General features: G+C 41.6%; 1 protein-coding gene across 2 annotated transcripts in view; it reads left to right on the forward strand.

The window, feature by feature from the left end:
• Positions 1-10,439, forward strand: part of anapc2 (anaphase promoting complex subunit 2) — a 35,326-nt gene that overhangs the window by 24,807 nt on the left and 80 nt on the right. For both annotated transcript variants that reach the window (XM_079641987.1, XM_079641988.1), the window contains 7 exons: positions 606-784; positions 1,892-2,033; positions 4,135-4,210; positions 6,909-7,112; positions 7,215-7,347; positions 8,775-9,016; positions 9,986-10,439. The exon at positions 9,986-10,439 is cut by the window's right edge and continues 80 nt beyond it. In XM_079641987.1, coding sequence (XP_079498113.1) covers positions 606-784; positions 1,892-2,033; positions 4,135-4,210; positions 6,909-7,112; positions 7,215-7,347; positions 8,775-9,016; positions 9,986-10,195 — 1,186 coding nt within the window. In that variant the 3' untranslated portion in view covers positions 10,196-10,439. The remainder of the gene's footprint in view (positions 1-605; positions 785-1,891; positions 2,034-4,134; positions 4,211-6,908; positions 7,113-7,214; positions 7,348-8,774; positions 9,017-9,985) is intronic.

Raw genomic sequence — 10,439 nt, forward strand, 5'->3', positions numbered from 1 at the left:
AGGACGATGGATGTCACCATGGATTAGGAGCTAATGTGTGATGAGCCGACATGTTGTCTCTATCAACACCAAGTTCTCTATACAGCATTAGGAGACAGGGAAACATTATAAATGAGCAAAAAACATGGCCTACATTGAAATAGGAATTCATAGAAAATATTATTGTACTTTTTACTCTGTTTGATAAGATCATTTGAAATACCTGGGAGATTCAGATTAATAGTACAAAATAAAATCAACTAATAAGTATCATGTATAATTATATGCAAATAGATATCAAATGTTTTGTTTTGGTGAATTGTAAAACTTAACCTGCAGGATGTGTAGTAAAATACAAAAAAAGTCTTCATTCATTGACTGCAACCTCAAAAGTGATGTTCACCTGAAAGCATCAATAATGATAAACCAATAATATAATATATATTATTCTGAAAGAGGTGGTTGTTAGTACTTTTACTTTTGGCAATTGAGGTATTGATTCAGACACTTTGGACTCAAGTAAAATGTTCAATGCAGGCCTTTCACTTGTAATAATGTACATCTACACTGAGGTTTTATCGTTATATTTAAATGTATTTCAAATATCTTTGTGCTTGTGGTTGAAGGACCCGGGAGGACACGGTGCGGCAGATCGTGGCCGGCCTCACCGGAGACGCTGAGGGCTGCACTGATTTAGCCTCGGAGCTGTCCAGAGGAGACCCGGTGACTCTGGAGATGCAGGACAGCGATGAAGAAGGGGCCGGCCCAGAGGACTGGACTCCAGACCCCACCGACGCTGTTCCTGGTCAGTGAATGCATCATGTGTTTCTTCCATACACTGTATATTATTATATTATATACTTCTGAGGCTTTTGGGGCTCATTTGGATATAATTACCAGCTAGCTAAACACTATACTGCTAATTACACAGCTTCTTACTCAACACATCTCTAATTGATGATAAAGATTGTATTACTTCAAAATAATTGGTCTGTTTTAGTATTAACAGCTGGAGCTGCGCAACAGCAACATAACTTAGAATGACCGCCGCACTGATAGAGGTCATAACTCCTTCTTTTTTTTACTGGGGATTGTTTAGCAATCATGAATCCAGAGTTACGTGCTTTCCACATTTTAAAAGGACATTTCCAAAACTATTTCATGTTTTTTTCTGATGGAGTAATAGAAAACTATTTTTGCCACAAGGCAAAGCAAGTTTATTTATATAGCACCTTTCAGCACACGGCAATTGAAAGTGCTTTACAAAATAAAATAAAAGACATTTAAGAAGAAATACAGCAGAAACACATTATGAAATGGCATTTAAAAACAGCCATTAAAAAGCAAAGATAATAAAATACAACAACATGTATAGAATACATGAATAAAAGCCATACTGCAGTGTGGATATAAACAGCTCAATCAAAAGCAGCGGCAAAAAGATCCGTTTTCAGTCTGGATTTGAAAATAGTAAGAGTTGGAGCGGACCTGCATGTTTCAGGGAGTTTGTTCCAGATAGTCGGGGCATAGTAGCTAAACGCTGCTTCTCCATGTTTAGTTCTTACTCTTGGAACAGAGAGCAGACCCGTCCCAGATGACCTGAGACTCCTAGATGATCCATAGTTATGCAGGAGATCGTTAATATCATTTGGTCCTAAACCATTCAATGCTTTAAAAACCAGCAGCGGTACTTTCAAATCAATGATTTGACAGACTGGAAGCCAGTGTAAAGACTTCAGAACTGGAGTGATGTGATCCACTCTTTTAGTGAACAACTGAAATATAAGTCATTACATTCTAGACCTCTTTCTGGGGAAGGATTTGACTGAAGGTAGACCTGTGATCAGACCGGAGGATGTCTATAAAAGTAATCACAATCGAGTATTGATCTGCTTTTTTTGTATATATTCAGATAAGATGGGCTCGAAGCGTCGCTCGTCAGACATCATCAGCCTGCTGGTCAGCATCTACGGCAGTAAGGACATCTTTATAGACGAATACAGAGCCGTGCTGGCAGACAGACTGCTGCACCAACTCAACTACAACACTGCCAGGTACACCTGAACATCACTTTTTGCTGTGCTATTCCACCCATGCAGATGATACAAATTAAGAACAAAAATGCTTTAGTAAATACTGCTCTTCCAAATATATATAGAGCAAACAAAAACAGACTTTTTACAGAATCCTCCTGTGTAATCAGCACAAAAAGCAGCTTAAAAAACAACGGGACAATGTGCTACAAAAATATATTGTAATATGAGTTGTATGCTATTTACCAGATTCAGAAATCAGCTTTATTGCCAAGTCCTTTTTACTCAAATTAGGGATCGCTATTGCATTGCATTTAGCTGACGCTTTTATCCAAAGCGACTTACAATAAGTGTGTTCGAACAACAAGATACAACCTTGAAGAAAACAGAATCATATAAGTACATCAGGTTTCATAGAGCTAAAACATTTCAAGTGCTACTCAACTGGCTTTTAGATAAGCCAGCCCTTTATTAGTATATAAGTGCTTTATTAGTAATTCTTTGTTAGTAATTCTATCGCTCGAAGTGGAGTCGAAAGAGATGAGTTTTCAGTCTGCGCCGGAAGATGTGTACGCTTTCTGCTGTCCTGATTTCAATGGGGAGCTCATTCCACCATTTTGGAGCCAGGATAGCAAACCCACGTGTTTTTGCTGATGGGAACTTGGGTCCCCCTTGCAGTGCGGGTGCAGTGAGCTGTTTGGCTGATGCAGAGCGGAGTGCACGTGCTGGGGTGTACAGTTTAACCATGTCCTGGATGTAGGAAGGGCCAGATCCATTCGCTGCATGGTACGCAAGTACCAGTGTCTTGAAGTGGATTCTAGCAGTTACTGGAAGCCAGTGAAGTGAGCAGAGGAGCGGCGTGGTGTGGGAACATTTAGGAAGGTTGAAGACCAGACGAGCCGCTGCATTCTGGATGAGCTGCAGAGGTCGGATGGCACATGCAGGTAGACCAGCCAGGAGGGAGTTGCAGTAGTCTAGGCGTTAGATGACGAAAGCCTGGACCAGAACCTGTGTCGCTTTCTGGGTCAGCTGGGGACGTATCCTCCTGATGTTGTAAAGCGTTTATCTGCAGCAGCGGGTTGTAGCAGCTATGTTTGCAGTGAAGGACAGGTTGTTATCTAGGATCACACCCAGATTCCTTGCAGTCTGATTCGGGGAAACAACAGAGGGGCCGATGTTGATTGTTAGGTCAAGAGTGGGACAATCTTTTCCCGGAAGGAAAAGCAGTTCAGTCTTGTCAAGGTTGAGCTTGAGGTGGTGAGCAGACATCCACTGAGAGATGTCAGCTAGACAACCTGGGTCTCTGAGCGGGTAAAGGACAGAATTAATTGGGTGTCGTCAGCGTAGCAGTGGTATGAAAAACCATGCGGGCTAATGACCGATCCGAGCGAGTTTGTGTACAAGGAGAAGAGGAGGGGACCAAGAACAGAGCCCTGAGGGACCCCTGTAGTTAATTGACAATGGTCAGACTCGGACCCTCTCCAAGTTATCCTGTAGGTACGACCTTTGAGGTATGAGGTGAGGAGGGAAAGTGCAGAGCCTGAAACTCCAAGTTCTTGGAGAGTGCGAAGGAGGATCTGATGATTCACCGTGTCGAATGCAGCAGACAAGTCCAAAAGGATGATGACAGAGGAGAGGGAGGCTGCTTTAGCAGTGTGCAGTTCCTCAGAGACAGCGAGGAGAGCAGTTTCTGTTAAGTGGCCTGCCTTGAAACCAGACTGGTGCGGATCCAGAAGGTTGTTCTGATGGAGATAACAGGAGAGTTGTTTAAAGACTCTATGATTGATTACAGCAGTAACAATGGAACTTTTTTCCAGTTGGAAAAAGCCCTATAGATTATAGTTTCCTACGTGGGTTTTCACATTAAAGATTTGTATTTATTTTTTTAACATAAGAAAAAAGTACTGCATCCAACAAATATAAATAGATTTTATTAATAGGACTTTAACTTAGTGGTATTTGCAATTATGTACAAGTTGAAAATTGGTATTTACTTAAAACAATACAGAGCATTTCCGCAGCTTTAGGTAATATCTTAAATCCTAGATTCTTAAACATAGTTTGAAGCGTACTGTGTCCAAAATGTTATTTTGATTGTTTTTGTTCTCTGTTGTGTTTGCAGAGAAATCCGTAACGTGGAGCTGCTGAAGCTCCGGTTTGGAGAGTCCCACATGCATTACTGCGAGGTCATGCTGAAGGTAAGCACACTGTAATCTCAGCGTGGATCTTACACTTTACATCTGCGGCAGACATACTTATTTAAAGACAAGCATATTCGTCTTATTCTTTTTTCCTTTAGTAGTATTTTAATATGTTGGTCAGAAAACGCATGACATCAGGTGCAGGCTATTTTATTGGTACGCCTACGCTAGAATTAAGTTGAAAACAATGATTCCACTAAGTTCATTTTAGAAAAAGGAACTAAATTAATGGACTGATAAAAAAACAAAACAACGCATGAGTTTTAACAACATGTTTATTTATTCATATTTATTTATTGACTACTACCCACACATAAACATATGGAAATAAGTTACTATTTAAAAAGATTAATGTATTTATAAATGTATTTAGGAACCTATTCATGTGATTTTAAGTGGGGGTCGACCTCAAATCCTCTAAGGAGGTCCGGGGGCATGCTCCCCCGGTAAGATTTTTTTAAATTTTGGAGTTAAATGCATCAATCTGGTGCATTTTGAGGGGAAAATAAAGAGACTAGATCTATGGAAACACCTATATTAAGCAGAACTGTATACGATTTCAATAATAATAAAATGATGGCCATAACCAATAACATAACATTTCCAATCTGAAAAAACCACTGAAACTTGTTTATTAATTTATTTTTGGTTCATTTATAGTTGTGAGTGTGTCTGTGCTCCTGAATCAGCCTCTCATGTCTCTCTCCTCTCCTCCCTGCTCCTCTTTGAGGCAGCAGCAAAGACTAGTTTTAGCTCTCAACAAGTTTTAAAAGTGTATCTTACCTTTTTTCACCTAGTTAACTTTTTATTTATTTATTAATGCATATTTGACTAATCACATTACATTTCATTTAGCTGACGCTTTTATCCAAAGCGACTTATAATGACCGATTACAGGGACATTCTCCCTGGAGTAACTAAGGGCTAAGTGCCTTACTCAAGGGCACACTAGTGGTGGTGTTCCTGGCGGGATTTGAACTCACAGCCTTCCGATCTTCAGCCCACCTCACTATCCATTAGACCAATCACTACCCTCTCAAATGGAAATATGTGTTTACATAAATGGTGACCACACCGTTTGAGACCAACTGAGAACTTAGACTAAGTTAACTATCTAAACACAGAGTCTTTTACCTCACCTGAGATGAGGTTATCCCGAGCTTGAATGACACACAGAGATCAATCAAGGGCTTTGATTTATGATCTGTATGACAGTGGCCATGTCGGCAGGCCACATCATTTGGACAGCCAGTCACCCTGAGCCTTTCTCACTTCTCTTATTTTTCATTTCCACGCTCCTCGGTCTCTGTCTCACCGGAAGTTGATTTGTCTGCGCCATCTTGAGTAGCGTCCCAATGGCCTTATTTTTGTCGGAGGAGCGAGGAGCGATAATGAAGGAGCTATAATCGAGGAACCACAGGACCATCCTCCGATGAACTCCTCAGACACTCGCCCCGCCCCCTTACTGTGTATCGCTCACTGATTGGACGATGCAGTGCATGCACTGATCTGATGCTTCTTGAAATGAGAGCAGTTTCCCAGCGGAGTGAAGAAAATACATGAACCTCACGGGAGTCACTCCTCAGTTTATACCGTCTTTTGTGTCAATTGATGTATCATTTAGTTACAAATATGTGATATATCTGAACAACAAAGTGGTCAAAAATCCTTTTATTCATTTTTTGGAAACATTTTCATGATCGCTTTTTTCGTTTTACATTTTCATTTATCATCATTTCCATTCAGTCAGTCATTAAGTGCTATTTAAAATGTTAATTTGCTACATATGCAAACAAACAAACAAAGTGTACAATCCAATGAATGGTAATCTAACTGGGTTTTGATATATAGCATATCTCTTTTTCTTCTCTCAATTATTTTATTTATTTTGTGCACTCTAATCAATATTAATCAAACTATTGTTCGTTTATACATTTTAAGAATGGCGTTGATGATACAAATGTTTGTGTCAGTAAATGTTTACTAATAGAGGCGGGGGTGTGTGGAAATAACGGGGACAGAGCTGCTGTCAGACGATCAGCTGTGCAGCGTCATCACAAACGGACGTCGCTTCACGTGACGCTCCGGAGGAAAGGACGTCCCATTGCTCTTAAAACTAATTTCCCTGCTTCTCGTCGTTTCCTTGCGTCCCTCCATGCTTCCCTGGTGGGAGGGACTAGTCACAGGGAAACGACGCAAGTGAGGGACGCAAGGAATCCATTTAACCGAAGTGAGAAAGGCCCCCTGTGTGAGGCAGGCCACTTAACAGGCCAGAAGGAGGCGAGATCAGAGCAAGGGAGCGAGGGATCATTGTACACAAGTTAATCGATTGCAGATGGTGGTCACGGACAAATAAAAAAAATATATATTTTTTTTTTAAAACTAAATGGGTCGCGAAATATAATTGGGCGGCCGTTAATATACCTGGGCGGCCCGCCCAAGTATAGTCTATGTGTGGGAAACCCTGAACTAAAACACTAGAGAACTATTTTACTTTTTGGACTTATTAAAAAGAAATGTGATTAATTAACAAAAAAAGGTAACTTAAACAACTTACTAAGACAATAGCAGAAAATAATAAATTCAATTGACAGAAATAATCAACCAAATAAAGTAATTAGTTGCTCAATTAAGCAACTACTTAAAATGACAACTGTTTTGCTTGGCCCACACACCTTCCTTCCTCCTGTCTCAGGACATGGCGGACTCCCGGAGGATCAACAGTAACATCCGGGAGGAGGAGTCCCGTCTGAGCAAGGAGGAGCAGCCCCCCCTCTCCCTGTCCTCCATCATCCTGTCCTCCGAGTTCTGGCCTCCGCTGAAGGAGGAGAAGCTGGAGCTGCCCCATGTCGTCTGCCAGGCCATGGAGGCCTACACCCACCGCTACGAAAAGCTCAAGGTGGAGCTCACAAACCGTCACATTAGATTAGAACAACTGTATTGATCCACACATTTGGTAAACAAACAGTATAAATAAACATATGTTTGTCTCCTGTTTCAGGCCATGAGGACGCTGAGCTGGAAGCCTCACCTGGGCTCCGTCACTCTGGACCTGGAGCTGGAGGACCGCACCCTCACCAACCTCACCGTGTCCCCCATCCACGCTGCCATCATCCTGCACTTCCAGGACAAAAGTATGATCTGTCATGTCCTGGTTTCTGCCCTGCATTTGCTGGATTCTTTTTTCTTATACACAAGACATTTGAAAATGAATAACCTGGCCAGAAGATGTTCTACAAAGCCTCATGCTGTCATCTTGTTTTTATTAATTTATTAGAATCTTTTTTTAAACAATAAAATCCTAAATAATTAAGATATTTACGCACAAATAATTAAAGGTTCCCTATTATACTGTTTTTCATTAATTTATTATAGGTCTCAGATATATACAAAACATGTCTCGAAACACCAAACAGATCATTGCAGCATCCCATAATCCCCTCTGTTTCAGCCCTGTTCCAAAAGTGCTGATTCTCTGTCTGTTACTTTAGATGAAAATAAGGAGCCTCCCCCCCAACACGCCCCTCTGAGAGATATTTGGTTAAAAAGAACACAATAGGCGCATTCACACCGCAGTACTTTTCCCACAAAGGTTCATGAGAACTCTTTAGCTCTCATGAACTAAGTACAGATCGCGTTCACACCGGAATAAGTTCCCTGAGGGAAGATACGAAAATGAAGCCACTGACGTCACTTCTTCTTCTTCTGCTTTGGGTTTACTGGCAGGCCCGCAAACAACTTCACGGCGTATATTGACACCCGAAGTCCCCGGCCGGAAGTCCCCGGAGTTGGGGACTGGCTTCAGTAGAAGCTGCTGGGACTCCCAGCAGCTTCTACTGAAGCCTTCCGAGTAAATCGCCAGAACGCCGACACCTCCTCATCTCCACCGCTCCCATGTTTTCTTTTGTGTTGCCATAACTTAGTCTCTCTGCGTTTCTGCGCTGGGCTAATGCTAATAATGCTAATGCGAGGATAATAAAATGGCGGCTTCACAAAACTTTTTGGGAGTTTTACGGGCCGTGGTTTGCAATCCGTCCAGCCAATCAGAAATAGGAACCCTTTAGCACGGAAGGGAAAAGGGGGAAAAGGTTCTGATGAACTAATTTTAGTTCCGGCTCTTTTTGGTGTGAACGCGACATTTCTGAACTATATCGGAACTAAAGTGGGAAAAGTACTGCGGTGTGAACACGGCTAATGGTGATCTCGGAGGAGATTCAGGTGATAAAGTGGGGGGGGAGGTTACCTTGGTTGGTTATTGGCTAATGGTTACACAATCCAAAAACACATTGTGACATCAAAGTGGCCAAAATCTGATCAGCTCATTTTCAGACAGGATTTTATATAAATGGATCAGGACAAAAAGTAAGCGAATATCTTTTTTCCTGAGACTTTCCGAATCTCATCCATCTATGTATAAAAGTGGATTTTGCATAATAGGTGAGCTTTAACAGAAGAAACATTGAGTCTACATTTAAATCCGTATAAGCTTTTTAAAGTACCCCCCCCCCCCCCCCCCCCCCCCCAAATGCCAAATGTTTTTTTTCCTTTTTGTCCTCGTCAGGTTCATGGACGCTGGAGGAGCTGAGCGTGAAGCTGGGGGCCCCGAAGGAGCTGCTGCACAGGAAGCTGGCTCTGTGGCAGCAGCACGGCGTGCTGAGGGAGGAGGCGGGGGGGCGCTACTACGTGGTGGAGACGGGCTCGTCCAAAGAGAAGATGGACAGGGGGGTGATGCTGATCGACAGCGACGAGGAGAGAGACTCCAACACCACCACCCAGTCGGAGCAGAGGGAGGAGAAGCTGCAGGTGAGCATCACTCAGCTTCATATCCTGCTCTCATTCAGCACACATCTTCTACATATCAGAGAGAGCTGCGTCTGATCTCAGTCGGGTTTCTGGGTGGACTTTCTTTAGATTAACCGGCACATATTATTGTAAGAAACGGTTATCTGGAAAATTGCATAATTTCTTCGCTTGATGGCGTGGAGAGCTTGGTTACCATGCTCTATATATGTTATCAGAGTCTCTATAACCACACTTATTTAAATACCTAATAATTAGCAGATTTTTTTCTTGATAAATTAGTGAAATGCTATTGAATAAGCTGACAGACTGTCAACATTTCCAATCCAGTTTCTCAAAGTAATTATTATTATAGTTAGCAATTCATTTTCTTTGGCTCGTCTTGAACCACTTCACCACTGCAAACACCACCACGTTGATTCGACGTCAATGTGTTTATTTCTGATCTTTTAGCTATATTGAATGTCATTTTTTATATTTGGTCACCACGTTCACAGAGCTGAATGGCAAGAATAGTAAGCATCCAGGTATCATTGTGATTTAATAATTTAAATATAAAGGTGAATTACCCTCATGTATAAATGATACATACAATGATGTCCTAATTAAATGCATGATTCATGTTAATAGAGATACAAAATGCATGACAAAAATAGCCCCAAAACATTTTAAAGTATTTATTGTTGATATATATTATAAGGTGCACATTTTCACACAACTTCTCTATGGGATAAATAAAGTATAATGATTCTGATGATGGTCAAGACATTACAAAATACTGATAGAAAATAGTGCAAGTGACATAATGGTGCCAGTTAAATGCAGGAATAAGTAGGATAAATAATATATTAAGTTTGAATGGCTTATAGAGTTTCACAAGTCATGTTTATGTAAAGCTCCCATGTAGTTTAAAATAAGAATCAACCAGACGAAAAGGCCCAGCATAACTTCTGAACCCCCCCCTCTCTGCAGTTGTTCTGGGCCTACATCCAGGCCATGCTGACTAATCTGGACAGCATGACGCTGGACCGCATCCACTCCATGCTCCGGATGTTCGTCGCCACAGGACCCGTCGTCACGGAGATGGACATTAATGAGCTGGAAGGCTTCCTGCAGAGGAAGGTGAGGGAGCATCAGCTGCTGGTGTCTGCTGGCGTCTACAGGCTCCCCAAAGCAAACTGATGGGTTGCGAGGGAGACAAGGAGAGTGTGACAGCAGTACTAAAGGTGCTGGTTGCAGCTATAAAAATGACTTTGTTGTGCAGGCAGACTTTTATCTGATTAACTCTGACATTTATGTGACAAGCTGAAATAATTCATTAACTTCAGAGTTATTTTCATCAGCGTGTCAAACTGGATCTTCACGTGATGCAGCATTTTCTTACTGGGTCATTCCTCTGAAAAGTTGGATTTCAAAATAAAAGCAC

The sequence above is a fragment of the Notothenia rossii genome (assembly GCF_949606895.1).
Source record: "Notothenia rossii genome assembly, chromosome: 8".
In the NCBI taxonomy this organism is placed as follows: Eukaryota; Metazoa; Chordata; class Actinopteri; order Perciformes; family Nototheniidae; genus Notothenia; species Notothenia rossii.